The sequence below is a fragment of the Carcharhinus amblyrhynchos genome, chromosome 3 (genome assembly GCF_965287045.1).
Source record: "Carcharhinus amblyrhynchos chromosome 3, sCarAmb.v2.hapA, whole genome shotgun sequence".
In the NCBI taxonomy this organism is placed as follows: Eukaryota; Metazoa; Chordata; class Chondrichthyes; order Carcharhiniformes; family Carcharhinidae; genus Carcharhinus; species Carcharhinus amblyrhynchos.
The window spans coordinates 134,060,234-134,076,760 of record NC_137326.1 but is presented as its reverse complement, the minus strand read 5'-3'; the positions used below and the strand labels follow the sequence as shown (position 1 = coordinate 134,076,760).

Below are 16,527 nucleotides of genomic sequence, written 5' to 3'. Positions count from 1 at the left end.
ACATTTGTGACATTTCATTAGTGTGGCAGGACAAAACCCGATCAGAGACCAAGAATGGATCCTTGGGAAACTGAAGTGGTGACCATGTAAAAGCTGGGGAACAAACAATTGCTAGGCATACACTGGTAGCCTTGGAACAAGTAGGCGTAAACTATGCAAGGGCAGTGCCACTGAGGGAAGGCAGTAAAGTAACGATGTGCTGATAGAATCCTACAGAGCAGAAACAGGCCCTTCGGCCCATCGAGTCTGCACTGACCACAATCCCAGCCAGGACCTATCCCTACACATTTACTCGCTAATCCCTCTAACCTACACATCCCAGGACACTATGGGGCAATTTTAGCATGACCAATCAACCTAACCCACACATCTTTGGACTGTGGGAGGAAACCGGAGCACCCGGAGGAAACCCACACAGACACGAGGAGAACGTGCAAACTCCAGACAGACAGTGACCCGAGCCGGGATTCGAACCCAGGTCCCTGGAGCTGTGAAGCAGCAGTGCTAACCACTGTGCTACCATGCTGCCCGCAATCAGACAGTGTTTGGCACTAGAGAGATGTCAAGGCACAATATGACACAGTGGTTAGCACTGCTGACTCATAGCGCCAGGAGCCTGGGTTTGATTCCCGGCTTGGGCCACCATCTATGCGGAGTTCTCCCCACATCTGCATGGGTTTCCTCCAGGTACTCTGGTTTCCTTGTACAGTCCAAAAGACGTTCTGGTTAAGTACATTGGCCAAGCTAAATTCTCCCTCAGTGTACCTGAACAGGTGCCAGAGTGTGGCAACTCAGGGATTTTCACAATAACTTCATTACTACTTTTGACACTAATAAATAAACTTAAAATCTTTAAACAAGGGATAAAACACCACAGCTGCAGCCACAGATGTTGGTGATTTTCGTCAGAGTTGTCTCACTGGTGTATCAAGAGAGGGGTCCAAAATTAAAGGATTCATAGAGGGAGCTTTGGGGAAGTTTGTGGTTACCTTGTTGTTGCATCTGTTAAATGCGCCGACATTCAAATCCAGAAGAAAGAGTTGGCCTATTTCAGCTGGGCAGGACACATCTTATATAAGATGCATAACAATATTGAGGGTTACAGTGTTCTTATGGACTTCAGTTGGTACCTAAAGAGGGTCAGAGAAACATTTCACAGATTCTGTTCCCCCTCGTTGGCCTTGAGTTTTTGCGGTTCTCGCACATAACGTCTGGCTGTGTCAATTGTGATGTGAAGGTATCCCAGTCTGTTAGGGACAGGCTGTATAGATCAGAGGGATCCAACACTGTATGTAATCCTGGCAAGAAAGTCACAGACCTAAATATTTTGAATCTTCAAAGAAAGGCTTGTATACATTTAACAGCTTTCACAACTTCAGGACTTCCCAGACCACCTTACAGCTAATGAAGTGTTTATGAAGCAACAGTCATCGTTGTAACATAGGGAAGTGAGCTCAATGCCAGGAAGAAGGAATTGGATCAAGTGGTGTGAACAGGGATCGGCTCACAGGTCTGCCAGAATCCAAACCAGAACAATATAAACTGAAGCAAATTAAAGTTTTAACCCAATTCCTCTGACAGAGGCTGCATTACTTGACCAGCCATCTATTGAGCAGACAAATGCTCCAACATGAAAAGATGCTGCTGTAGGCATATAATTCCCAATACTGTGAGTACCTCAGCTCTGATGAAATCATCCGGATGAAATGTTGGCTCCATTCTCTCTCCACAGATGCTGTCAGGCTTGCTGAGTTTCTCCAGCATTTTCTGTTTTTGTACCTAATCTCAGTTATGTTGAATGACAACATTGCAATTGGAGGGATGGATAAAAACAGAGCAAATAAACCCAGGCTTGTCTCACACATTTCTTAAGCTGCAGAACAGTACCAGACCTGGGCAAACGGCACCCTCCCTGTCACTTGTGGCTGGGTATGTGATATGCTGTCATGGCTCCTAATAAGTGGGCAATGGGTAACGGTAGATCAATCAGAACAATTGAGTAACTGTGCTAAAAATGAAGCTCCAGTAACAAGAGAAATGAGGCAAAATGCTTTAAGAAACCAGAATGACCTCTCTGTAAACTCAGGAAAGGGAAGTTTATTTGCGGAGGGATATTTGAAACAGAATGTCTGGGAAAACATGTGTTTGGTACAGTTCAGAAGAAACGTTGCTCGGTTAAAGAGTAACAGTCTGACCAAATTTTCTCTGTGCAACTTGAGCCCAGAAATTGGGCCGTGCCCATATTAGCGTGCAACTTGTAAGGGGCGAATTCACAATCCTGCGCTTCCAGCGGGAAGCTGAGACTGCAAGAAACGTTTTGCGGGAAGCAGCAGCTGTCCAGCTCCTGATTTTCTGTCTATTCATTTTAACTGGTGGATAAATTATGGGCTGTCCATTTGCAGTATTCCTGATTCATTCACTCATGGGAGAACCAGATCATGCAGTGGTCCCTTTAAAGCGCTTGAAAGAAAACTGCAATTCTAATGGCCACATTAACCACTGAGAAAATAAAACAGATAATCATGTGTTCTGCTAGAGTCATGACCACGGGCATTTCATACGAATCCAGTTACACCTGGCATTGCCTTTGCCAGGCTGACTGGCCTTTAAAGATGGATCCAAGATGACTGTTAAGAACTGCATTAGCACTAAGATACCAAGAGGGTTACTGGTGACTCACTGAGGTCTGCGACACACTTGATTGTTGGCTGATGCTCCCTGTAGGTGAAGAAGACTGACGCCCGCCTGCCTGAAAATGGAGTACAAAGAACAATCAGATAATTCCACAGTGTATGAAAAGAGACCAGAGGCTAATACAGGGGGTGGGAAACCTGTCTCTGAGGCTCCAGTTACTCATAACTCACTACATTCAATTGATCCTGTTCCCAAATTCAACTGGAATACATATATATATTACCTGCAAGATCTAGCACAATTTTGTGCCCATTCATCCATTGCTCTCTGGAGTTACCACATTAATATAGGTGTCTTAAATATGTCCCAGTTCATAAAGTTCAGAGTGAAACAAGGATCTGCTTATACTAAGGGCAGGCAACAATGAACCTGCATGAGCCTCAATAAACTTCTGCAAATTCTGCTTGTCAAACTCATGGGTTGCCAGTGAGCAATGAGATTTCCATGTCTCTCTGGAGTGAACTCTTTTAAAAATGTTAGGAAGTAGAGGTGGCAAATCAGCCTGTTGGATCTATTCCACCATTCTAATAGATCTGCACCACAATTCCATATATTCAACTTTTTTGTATAATTCTTGGTGCCTTATCACAATTAATTCTCACTCTTGAAAATGATAACTGACCCAGTATGAAGAGAACAGAGTTCCAAATTTCTACTGCCATTTGTGTGATAAAGAACTTCCTATACAGTTTTGAGGGAAAAGCAGGCAAATATGGTGAGAGGGAAATCAAGGCACAGTAAAGAGAAGGAAGGATTTTGAAAGCATGGCAACATGGCAAAAGGGATCGTCAAGAATAGGAAGGGTAGTTGTTGAAACAATATTTCACCAAAGTTGGAACAGACTATGTAGGGGAACACATCATTTGCAAAAAGCTGGGACAGATGTCTAAGCTATAGGGAGACAAGCTAGTGGAGGAATTTAAGGGGAGTTGCTAGAGTTCTGGGAGGGCAGTGGTATTGTGGTGGGAGCCAAAATCTTTGTGTCATTGAATACACAGGTTGCAGTGCCTTTCACTGTTTTGCTACATTTGGATGTTTGACACCTAAAGAGATATTCAATCAAGTATCAGTGAGAAAAGCATGGGCTACACCAATATCAATGGTGTAGCCCATGCTATCAATGGGACAGAGGGAGGGTGGAAATGGGAAAAAAGTAATGCAGTAGGTGTGTGACAAGAGTCCTGCAGCATGCAGAGATTCTTCATCGAGCATGAGTGGCAAAGTGTGTGACGGGATTAAAGCCAGAGGATTCTAGGTAGTAGCAGCAGCCAAAAAGGGTGGATTCTTTCTACTTAAGATTTTATTTTCATGTTTCCGCCTTTAGCTTAGTTTCATTACCTCTCTGTCCCTACTTTGTATTTAAACAGGGAAGCAACTTTGGAAAATAATTGTCAGTGAATTAGCTAAGAGCCAAAGGTGAGCTTTCAGCCAATCAAATGTCAAAGAGAAAAGACTGATGGGGTCACACGTGTCAATCTTTTATACATTTTTGAAATTGTAGGAGGGAGAGGCTAACGATGGAAGGTGAAGCTAGTCAAGTGTGCAGTAAGGCAATGCAATTACGGAGTTAGGGGAGTGTCCAGCTCTCAGTTCCAGAAGCTAAGTACATAAAAGTTAAAATCAGGCCCTGAGAATTAATCTGGTAATATTGAGTAGCAATATTATAAATGTGTATGTAAATCATTTAAGAAGTACTTGAAGTGCCATAACCAACAAGGCTACCGACCAAGAGCTGAAAAGTGGAATTAAACTGGATAATGAGTTGTCAGTTCTCACAGATACAATGGGCCAAATGGCCTCCTTCAGGCAGTAAATTTCCATGGTTCTATGATCTCTACTCCCCCATTCACAATTTCTAGCTAAACCACACTCATTGAAGGTCTTACTGACTTTGGCTATTAGTTTAAAACAGCTTGTACCAACTTGCATATTCATTGTATGTTGACTTTAATTAGGACATATGTACAAAGGATACCTGCATTAACAGAATAGTTTTACAGTATTACCCAGATCCCCAATATTTTACAATTTACAGTGACACTATGCAGACCAACCTGAGTGATTAAAATTCATGCGGACCTTGCCAAAGCAATTGCTAACACATATCTGACCATAAAATGAAATTTAAGCGAAAGGTTGGTGCGAGATGTGAAATCTCAAATGTGGTTGGCTGTTGAAGACTTTAGGCCATTCCTGCCCAAAGCAAAATTTTATTTGTGTCCGTCCCCACCAATCTAATTTGTCCTAGAATACTGCTCCCTGATTTTTGAATTGCAACATCTCACCTGTTGGACAGCTGCCAGGCTCTGCAGTTGTGTGCTGCTCAGGTGCTGCTGTTGGAGAGCTGCAGTCTGCAGCATTAGGTGCTGCTGCTGTGCTGCATACATCTGCTGCAGGTACTGAGCTGCAGTACTGGGCTGTCGGTGCAAAGCTTGCTGGATCACCTGCATTGAACAAGACACAGAAATACCTCAACAAATTTTAAAAGACATGTTTACTACAACAGTGCAGAAGGTGTCCCATCTCCTCTTTTCTCAACATCCTCATCCTCTAACATGCAATATGTGGGTCAACTTTGATTCATTTAGTAGCCTGATTCAGAAGGACCGGGATTGAAGTTATCATAGAGGAGACATAGAATCCCTACAGTGCAGAAGGAGGTCATTTGGCCCATCAAGTCTGCACTGACAACAATCTCAGCCAGGCCCTATCCCTGAACAAAGAACAAAGAAAATGACAGCACAGGAACAGGCCCTTCGACCCTCCAAGCTTGCACCGACCATGCCGCCTGATTGAACCAAAGCTCCCTCCTCTTCTGGGGACCATATCCCTCTATTCCCATCATATTCATGTATTTGTGTAGACGCCCCTTAAAACTCACTATCGTATCTGCTCCCACTACTTCTCTCGGCAGTGAGTTCCAGGCATCCACCACCCTGTGTAAAAAACTTGCCTCATACATCTCCTTTAAGTCTTGCCCCTCGCACCTTAAACCTATGCCCCCCAGTAATTGACTCTTCCACCCTGGGAAAAAGCTTCTGAATATCCACTCTGTCCATGCCCCTCATAATCTTGTAGACTTCTATCAGGTTGGCCCTCAACCTCCGTTATTCCAGTGAGAACAAACCAAGTTTCTCCAATCTCTCCTCATACCTAATGCCCTCCATGCCAGGCAACATCTGGTAAATCTTTTCAAAGCCTCCACATCCTTGCGGTAGTGTGGCGACCAGAATTGAACACTATATTCCAAAAGCAGCCTAACTAAGGTTTTATAAAGCTGCAACATGACTTGCCGATTTTTAAACTCAATGCCCTGGCTGATGAAGGCAAGCATGCCATATGCTTCTCCACCTGCGTTGCCACCTTCCTGTGTATCTGTACACCCAGATACCTCTACCTATCAATACTCTTTAGGGTTCTGCCATTTACTGTGTATTTCCTATCTGTATTAAACATTCCAAAGACATTACCTCACATTTGTCCGGATTAAACTCCATTTGGCATCTTTCCACCCAAGTCTCCAACTGATCTATATCCTGCTATATCTTCTGATGGTCCCCATCACTATCCACAAATCCACCAACCTTTGTGTCGTCCGCAAACTTATTAATCAAACTGGTTACAATTTTGTCCAATCATTTATATATATTACAAACAACAAAGGTCCCAGCACTGATCCCTGAGGAACACCACTTGTCACAGCCCTCCATTCAGAAACACACCCTTTCACTGCTACCCTCTGTCTTCTATGATTGAGCCAGTACTGTTTCCACCTTGCCAGATCTGATCCCATGTGACTTCACCTTCTGCACCAATCTGCCATGATGGACCTTGTCAAAGGCCTTACGGAAGTCCATGGACAACATCCACTGCCCTACCCTTGTCAATCATCTTTGTCACTGACTCGGAAACCTCGTTCAGATTAGTGAGACTCGACCCCCCCCCCCCCCCCCACCCCTTCACAAAACCATATTGCCTCCCACTAATATGTCCACTTATTTCCAAGTGGGAGTTTATGGGGAGAGGGCGGGAAAGTGGAACTGAGCCACGACAGATCAGCCATGATCTTATTGAATGGCGGGGCAGGCTCGAAGGGCTAGATGGCCTACTCCTGCTCCTATTTCTTATGTTATGTTATCTTGTGTTATGTTATGAAGAATCCTCTCCAATAATTTCCCTACCATTGATGTAAGGCTCACTGGCCTGTAATTACCTGGATTATTCTTGCTACCCTTCTTAAACAAAGGAACATTGCTAGTCTCCAATCCTCTGGGACCTCCTCTATAGCCAATGAATTGCACTCTTGCCTTTAAGTCAGAGGTTCATGGGTTCAAGTCCCACTCAAGTAATTTAAGCATACAATCAATCTCATGCTGGAGTGCTGTACTGTTGGAGGTGCTGTCTTTAATTTGAGACACTAAATCTAACCTTGTCCACTTTCAGGCTGAAATAATGATCGCAATATTCCCACTTCAGAAACCTTCAACAGACCTAGGACCAAATCTGTTGAGGATTGTCACTCTGCTCCGATTTAATCATCTTGCATCAGATCTCCGAGCTGGGCATCCTTAGGAGTGTGGAGCTTCCTGTCCCTGGAGTTCCTCATCAGTGTCGGGGGATGCAAAGCCACAATCCTCCAATCTCCACCCAGTGGGGGACAATTCAGTGGGTGAGGGGTGGATTGGTGGATAAGGAAGTAGAATGAGTGGTCAGTGGGTAGTAGGGTAGGTAATTACGAGAGAAGGGTAGGTAATTGGGCAAGGAGGGTTAAATGGGGGAGGTAGTTGGCATAGAGGGTTAGTCAGGGGTTTGGCAGGGTAGTTGGGTGGTCAGGCTGTGTAAACAAAATGGTCAGGGCAGATACTCAGGGGCCCAATCAGGAGCAGAGTTCACTATTATAGTTACCCTGGAGTTAGAACTTATTTTAATCCTTCTGTCTTTTCCTGGATAAATGTTCTGTTTAGTGAGTTGGAACGACCTGAAGTCTCCAACTTTTAATTGGAGTTTGAGAGTTTCAGCCGCAGTAACTGCCCATTGGAAGTTCACACTTTTCTGGGCCATTCCCACATGGTCAGTGTATTGGGACTTCTGAGGGGTCCCACAGTGCATCTTGTGAGGTATTTTGGGGGTATGATCTGGGCCTTAGTTTCAACAGGTTTTTTTGGGGACAGCCTTCTAGATATCCATTACTCCTTGCATGAAGAAGCTCCTCCTGACATCTTAACATCGCAAGTAGATCACCCTTTAACCATGAGACCCAAGCATCGGGTGCTACCTCTCCAAAGCTAGTAATTTTCAAAACATGTCACTTAAAATGAATGGTCTTGATGTGTGGGGTAAGGTTATACAGCAACCCAGTTTTATTATATTTGTTCGTGGGATGTGGGTGTCGCTCACTAGGCCAGCATTTATTGCTCACCCCAACATCGATGATCCACCCCTGTGGATCTGCAGTAATATGTAGGTAAGGATGACAAATTTCCTTCCGAAAGGGCATTAGTGAACCAGATGGGTTTCTACAACAGTTGGCAATGGTATCATGGTTATCATTAGACTTTTAATTCCAGATCTTTATTGAATTCAAATTTCACCATCTGCCATGGTAGGATTTGGATCCAGATCCCAGAACAGTCCCTGGGGTCTAGGAATTCCTAGTCCAGCGCTTGTACCACTACACTACTGTCTCCCCTTTTAATACTGGAGAAAGATCATCACTGGGGAGAACCCACTGTCCTTCTTTGAGTGACGTTGAAGAACCTTTATTTCCGCCAGCCTAAATATCTCTTAAATTTTGACAAGGAAGTGCTCCCTCTAAACTGTACTGAAAAGAGAAAAGTGAAAAGATAAACAGCTTATTCCCAAATATTTGATTCACAAAACTTGAATCTATATGTTTTTTTTAATTGTGGTTCAGAAGTGGCTAAAGGGAGAAAATATTAGAATCATAGAATCATTCTGTACAGAAGGCCATTCAGCCCACCCTGTCTGAGTTGGCCTTTCAAGAGTGCTATCCACTGTTGGAAATGAGGTTTATTGTAATATATAACACCTTCTTCTCTAGCACTGTGTTATCTTAGAGGGACATGCCTAGCTTTAACTACATTATAGGATGTAGCATGATGTTAATGTTACTAGTATTCCTAAGGTCTCAGAGACATGAATTCAAATTACACTATGGCAGCTGGGGAATTTAAATTCAGTTAATTAAATAAATCTGAATTAAAATAACTCATACGAGTAATGATCATGAAACTACTGGATTCTCATAAAATAAAAACAAATTGGTCCACAAATGTCCTTTATCTCGTCTGGCCAATATTAGAGTCCAGATCCTAGCAATGTGGTTGACCCTTAACTGCCCTCTGAAACGGCTGAACAAGCAACTCAGTTGTTCTAACAGCAATTAGAGGTGGGCAATATGCTGGCCACATCTACAATGACCACATCCCAAGCGTGAAGAGTGAATGAATAAAGGTACATTTTTAATCAATGATAATGTAGGTGGTGGCAGACAGTCAGACTCTGTAAATGCCTAACAAAAGAGTGGATGTGTAAACAATGAACAGCTCAAATCACACAGGAGAGCTGCACATCAATTTCATCCAAGAATGAAGCAAACACTGCATGATTGATTTGCTTGCTCTTGTAATAAAGACAGTAGCAACGGCGCTCCCACTGAGCACTAAGCAATGAAAACCCACCTTTTTGAAGATTATAAAGTGAGGAGATGCTGATTTTTCAGGCTTTCAGCCACAATCAAAAAACCTGCAAACCAATTTTTTAAAATTAATTTTTGGGACATGGATGTCACTGGCTGGCCAGCATTTATTACCCATCTCTAATTGCCCTTGAGAAGGTGGTGGTGAGCCACCTTCTTGAATCGCTGCAGTCTGTGTTCTGTGGGGTGACCTACAATGCCGTTGGGGAAGGAATTCCAGGAATTTTACTCAGCGACTGCGAAGGAATGACAATACATTGAGTGGAAAGGGAACATACAGGTGGTGGTCCCATTTATCTGCTGCCCTTGTTCATCTAAATGGAAGTGGTCATGGGTTTGGAAGATGCTGTCTCAGGATCTTTGGTGAATTGCTACAGTGTATCTTGTAGACAGTATACACTGCTGCTACTGAACGTCAGTGGCGGAGGGATTGAATGTTTGTAGATGTGCTGCCAATCAAGCGGACTGCTTTGTCTTGGATGGTGTCGAGCTTCTTGACTGTTGTTGGAGCTGAACCCATCCAGGCAAAGGGGGAGCATTCCATCACCCTCCTGATTCTGGTTCTCAATTTTGGCCGATCCCTCATTATCACTAAAAAGGGAACCTTCAAAGGCAAGGAATTTCCACCTCTGCGTTTCTGTAAAACAATAATGTACTTGTTTCCAATGCTTGTTTGCTCACAGTAAAATGAAGGCCCTGTTATTGAATACAAAATAGAAACCTGTGCCATTAGCAGCATCAACCTTGTGGCACTGGCACGTCTTGTTGAAGCTGTCATGGAAACAAGTACAATAATTTTTTCTATCACTAACCAACCTCAAAGTCACCAGCTGCTTGTCATCTTCCATTTATTTCCATTTTATTTTCAGGGAATGTTAAGCTTCCATTTCAGAATAATGAATTTGCTACTGCTGCCTGGAAATGTGAATTGATTTATTTTCTAATCCAAGTCACCAGTGCCTAGCAATCATTTAGCATGTGGCACTGGTAAAGTTCAGAGGAAAATATGTAGTATTTCTCCTGAGCCACTATGGAAGAGTCATATTGGGATTGAAATGTTAACTCAGTTTCTCTCTCCACAGGTGCTGCTAGATTTGCTGAGTTTTTCTATCGCTTCATGTTTTTATTTCAGTGTAGCTGATATCTGAAACAGAGAAATGAAAACTCACATTTTCCTGCACTAGGAATACAAAACCAGTATTCTCCCACAATGAGATTACCAAACCTGCAATCTCTGAGTTAGGGAAATACTTAACTAGTGTTCCCACATTCTAGGAATACGAAGCAAGAATCCTTCTGCCAAAAACAAACCAAACCAGTATTCTCCCATCTCACTCTGCAATACCAAATGAGTATTCTCCACTCTGGAATACCAATTCAGTACTCTCCCACTCTGGAATACCAATCCAATGCTCTCTCACTCTAGAGAACCAGTTCACTGTTCTCCTATTCTGGAATACCAATCCAGCATTTTCACACTCTTGAATATCAATCCAATATTCTCCCAATCTCAAATATCAATCCAATATTCTCCCACCGTCGAATACCAATCCAGTGTTCTCTCACTCTCGGATACCAATCCAGCATTCTCACATTCTCAAATATCAATCTCGCATTCTCTCACTCTTGAATACCAATTCAATGTTCTCCCACTCTCAAATATAAATTGAGTGTTCTCTCACTCTGGAAAACCAAGCCAGCATCATTCTGAATTAGCCAGTATTCTCCTCCTCCTCCTCTTCAGATACCTTGCCCTAAGAAAGCACTGGCAACCATGGACATTCACTCTTACTGCCTGCCATCAGGTAAATTGGGAGGGTGTACAGGCTACTAATAAACCTGTTTCACCACATTATCAACACACCTGTCATGGCCATCAAGTCCTGAAGTAGAAACTGAAGCCAGAGCTTCAAAACTAGGAGAGCTCTCCGCGCTACATAATCCCATTCTAGGAATACCAGGCCAGTACTTTACTGCTCTGGAAATATCAAACTAGTATTGATCCATTTGGGACCATCAAACTATACTCTCCCATGCTTACATACCAAAACAGCATTCCCCAACGCTCACACAAAATAAACTGTTATCCACCGCACACCGCCCCCCCCAGATAGCACCGCTACATCTTGACATTGTGGCACCACATATTCCATTCCTTGACTGAGAACTCTGGCCCATCAAAAAGCAACAATATCCTACAGCAAATATCCTTAATTATAAGATAATAATTTTCAATTATTTTCACAATTGGCCTCCCCGAGTTCTGTACAACTCCATCATGAATTCTCTGCTTTTGTAATCTGTACCCCGATTGATAAAGGCAAGTATGCCATATGCCTTTTTCACCATCCTATTAACCTGCCTTTCCACCTTCAGAGATTTATGGACAAACATGCCAAGGTTCCTTTGTCCTTCAGAACTTCCCAGTGTCAGACCTTTCATAGTATACTTCCTTGTCAAATTATTCCTTCCAAAATCATGATGTGAGGTTGCCGATGTTGGACTGGGGTAGGCACAGTAACTCGTCTCACAACACCAGGTTGAAGTCCAACAGGTTTATTTGGTAGCACAAGCTTTCAGAGCACTGTCCCTTCATCAGGTGAGTGAAGAGTTCAGTTCACAAACAGGGCATATATAGACACAAACTCAATTACAAGATAATGGTTGGAATGTGAGTCTTAACAGGTAATCAAGTTTTTACAGGTGCAGACAATGTGAGTGGAGAGAGGGTCAAGCACAGGTTAAAGAGGTGTGAATTGTCTCCAGCCAGGACAGTTAGTGAGATTTTGCAAGTCCAGGCAAGCCGTGGGAGTTATGGGCAGTGTGACATGAACCCAAGATCCCAGTTGAGGCCGTCCTCATGCGTGCGGAACTTGGCTATCTGTTCTGCTCAGCGATTCTGCATTGTCTTGTGTCATGAAGGCCGCCTTGGAGAATGCTTATCAGAAGATCAGAGACTGAATGCTCTTGACTGCTGAAGTGTTCCCCAACAGGAAGGAAACACTCCTGCCTGGTGATTGTTGAGCAGTGTCCATTCATCCGTTATTGTAGCATCTGCATGGTTTCGCCAATGTACCATGCCTCGGAACATCCTTTCCTTTCAAGGTGCATCACTTCACACTTATCAGGGTTAAATTCCATCTGCTGCTTACTTGCCTATTTGACCATCTCACCTATATCTTCCTGTAACCCAAGATACTTAACCTCACTGTTAACCACCCAGCCAATCTTTGTGTCATCGGCAAACGTACTGACCCTACACCCAACATAGTCTTGTATGTCATTTATATAAACAATGAGCAATAGGGGGTCCAGCACGGATCCCTGTAGTACCCAACTGGTTACTGGCCTCCAGTAACGAAAGCAGCCATCTGTCACCACCCTCTGTTTCCTACTGCTAAGCCAATTATGAATCCAGCTTGTCAGATCATCCTGTATCCCATGTGCATTAGCCTTCTCAATAAGTCTCCCATGTGGGATTTTGTCAAAGGCTTTGCTGTAATCCAGGTAAACGACATCAACCTCACTACCCTCATCTACAGACTTGGTTACATGCACAAAAAATTCAGTGAAATTTGTTGGACATGACCTCCCTCAAACAAATAACTCTCCCTAAATGTCAACCTTGTCTCTCCACCGACATTGCTCAATTAGAAGAAAAAAAGTCAGGGTACTTCAGTCCTTTAAGGATTAAAAGAGAATATTAGGAACAGGAGGAGGCCACTCAGCCACTTGAACCTGTTCCATTATTCAATTTGATCATGTATCCTAACTCTATCCACCGAGAATAAAACACATCACCTAATGCTCCACCAAATTCAAAAACTTGTTTCCTTCAAATGAGCAGAAGAAACTTTGAACTTTGGTCACCGCATTTGCAAAAGGATATATTGGCCTTGGAGGGAGTACAGAGAAGGTTCACCAGGCTGATACCGGAAATGACGGGGTGAAGGGAGATTGAATAGACTGGGTCTGTACTTGTTAGAGTTTAGAAGGCTGAGGGGGGATCTTACAGAGACTTACAAGATAATGAAGGGGCCAGATAGGGTAGAGGTAGAGAGATTCTTCCGCTTAGAAAGAATAGCACAGCCTCAAAATAAGGGAGGGGACAGTTTAGATCAGAGTTGAGGAGGAACTTCTTCACTCAAAGGGTGGTGAGTCTCTGGAATTCTCTGCCCGTTGAAGTGGTGGAGGCTACCTCACTAAATACACTTAAGTCACGGTAGAGAGATTTCTGATAGACAAGGGAATTAAGGGTTATGGGGAGAAAGCGGGAAAGTGGAACTGATCCACTTCAGATCAGCCATGATCTTGTTGGATGGCAGGGCAGGCTCAAAGGGCTAGATGGCCTACTCCTGCTCCTATTTCTTATGTTCTTATGAACTATCAGCAGTTTGAATGTCAGCCTTCGTGTGAAGAAAAAGCAATTCTGTGCACAGATCTTGCACTGAAAACCACTCTGATCAGCCCAGCTTCAAGCTGATGTATTTTCTCCCACTCTCTATGTCTTGTTAAAGCCATAATATTGCTAATCAAATCATGAACCGAGTGTTCCCTGCCCCTTGTTTGAAAAGGATTGACGAATATGGAAAAGTTTGTTATTTCTGGACCTGAAACTGGCTCCCCAGTCCTGGAACAAATGTAAATATCAAAAGGAAAGATCAAACCTGCACTTACATTCCCACTGGTACAGATCGGTTTATAATAACATTTAGTGGATGTGGAAATAAATTAACTTATTCAAGGTTTGGTCTCAAATATCAAACCCCAGGGAAAGCTGGAATCTTGCAACTAAAAATGTTTATAAAGCAACTGATATCAAGGGAGCCTGCTTCACTATGACACCACTCTCCAAAATTACCAGCATTAAACTTGTGGATTATCTGTCTTAGGTATAGTTGCTTCTAACTGCTCTCCAGTATCACAGTGTGATGTAGAAAAGATGTTAGCAGCCATAAAAATAAGGTAATCATCAATAAATAAATCTAATCAGGAAGTCAGATTAGGGCTCAGAGATTAGCGCTGCTGCCTCACAGCGGCAGGGACCTGGGTTCAAATCCCAGCTTGGATCACTATGCAGAGTGTGCACGTTCTCCCTGTGTCTTTGTGGGTTTTCTCTGGGTGCTCCGGTTTCCTCCCACAGTCTGAAAGACGTGCTAGTTAGGTGCGTTGGCCATGCTAAATTCTCCCTCAGTGTACCCGAGGCACTGGAGTGTGGCGACGAGGGGTTTTCACAGTAACTTCAGTGCAGTGTTAATGTAAGCGCACTTGCGACTAACAAATAAAACTTTAAACAGTATCAAGCTGTTAACTGTGGCTAAGTTGGCAGCATACAAGCCTCTGGATCAGAAAGCTGTCAGTTCAAACCCCACTGCAGAGGATGGAATTTTCCCAAAAAATGACTCAATATCATTTTGGGCAAGAAAAGCCACATGACGATACAAATCAAATCTCAATCTTCCACACTCTCCCCATTTTTTGGTAGAGGGGTGAGTTTTGCATCCGTTCTGAGGGTGGAGCCCAAACTTGGTGGGGAGCCCACCTTCCCAGAGATCAGGTGCCATTTTTAAAAGGCACTCCATTCTCAAAGTGAAATTGAAGAACCCCTTCTCTCCCCAGTATAGATCACCGTCATGGGGACTTTCAGCATCCCTTTCATGTTTGATCATATTCAGGCCCCTCCTTCCTGCTCCACCCCTATCATGCTTCATCCCCTTCATATCTCCTTCATGTGCCTCCTTGATGCTCTGCTCCTTCATGACCATCCCCCCCCCCGCTTCATGATCCTCCCCTCAGGGCCCACTCCTCTCAGGCCTAGCTCCCTTTGCACTGCCCCAGCACATTCGTATGCCAACATATTCTGCTTTTGGTGACCAGTAGTGATTCTCACTGAGTTCCCACTGCATCCTGGGGGTTGGGGGTTCCCAGTCTGAAATTGACTAAGAATAATTTAAACAGTTATTTAAATATGCTAATTGGCTCCCTTCCCTTGTTGGGCGTGAACCAGATTATGTCTGGGCATGGGGAGAATCCCAAAATGAGTTTTCGCTGGCACTAAACATGCTAGACCCCTCCTCCTCAATTCTCCCACCCCACATTGCCCCAACGCGATCTACACTGGGCACAATGCAGCCGGAAACTGCCCCCCGAGGGTGTGCTGTACTGTCACACGTACCATCTTATGAATGAGATGTTGAAATAAGGCCCAGTCTTCCACATCAGAGGGATGTAAAAAGATCTGGTGGCATTATTTCGAAGATTCCCTGAGCAACAGCCATCTTTCAACCAACATCGTTAAAAACAGATTACCTGGCTAGTTATCTCATTGCTGATGTGGGACCTTGCTTTGTTCCCCAAATGACAACAGTGACTACACTTCAATAGATACTTCAATGGCTATAAAACACTTTGGGACACCCTGAGGTCATGAAATGCACTATAGAAATGCAAGCATTTTCTCTCTTCATCCATGGTTATGCAGCCAGTGAAACATGGACAGATGTGAGTAGAAGAACCTAACAGGGCTGAAGACAGATGTTTCTCATTCGTCACATAACAGACAGGGGAATGGGGGGGTGAGGGGAGGCAATGGCGGAAGTTGAGTACTATCATTATGTGGAAGTGCTTCTAATTGTCTGAACAATCAGAAAGATATGATCCATGTGGCATATATTTAGTCCACATATGTAATATAAATTCCATATCAAACTTGATTCTCCAGCCTGACTTCCACTCCAGATGTAATCCCACACAATCCAGGACCTTTCCAAATGAATTATATAAGCCAAACAGTATCACAGCTACATACTTGAACAGCTTGTCTGTCGGAGCTACTGTAGACAGAGATTTGTGGCGCCTGTGTCCTGGGTGATGTGCTGACTGTTGTCGTTGTGGTTGATGTTGTTGTGCTTTGGTCATTTTCCATGGCTGATCCTTGCACGGCTTCAGGCGCTCAACACATCAGCTACGAAGATCAGGGGCACGAAGCTTCAGAGCTGAAAACATAGCAAAACAAGGAAAATTTACACATATTCCTCACCACCTACCCCACCAAGATATCATGAGCAACCACCCAAATTTAACTGGGGAATAACTGACTGCCATTTACACTGAAG

The 16,527-nt window shown here is 43.6% G+C and overlaps 1 protein-coding gene across 6 annotated transcripts in view; it reads right to left on the bottom strand.

The window, feature by feature from the left end:
* LOC145341149 (polyhomeotic-like protein 3) overlaps nucleotides 1-16,527 on the bottom strand; it is an 89,618-nt gene that overhangs the window by 48,610 nt on the left and 24,481 nt on the right. For all 6 annotated transcript variants that reach the window (XM_080186042.1, XM_080186046.1, XM_080186044.1 and 3 more), the window contains 3 exons: nucleotides 16,221-16,407; nucleotides 4,980-5,138; nucleotides 2,681-2,749 (listed from right to left, as the gene is read on the bottom strand). In XM_080186042.1, coding sequence (XP_080042168.1) covers nucleotides 2,681-2,749; nucleotides 4,980-5,138; nucleotides 16,221-16,337 — 345 coding nt within the window. In that variant the 5' untranslated portion in view covers nucleotides 16,338-16,407. The remainder of the gene's footprint in view (nucleotides 1-2,680; nucleotides 2,750-4,979; nucleotides 5,139-16,220; nucleotides 16,408-16,527) is intronic.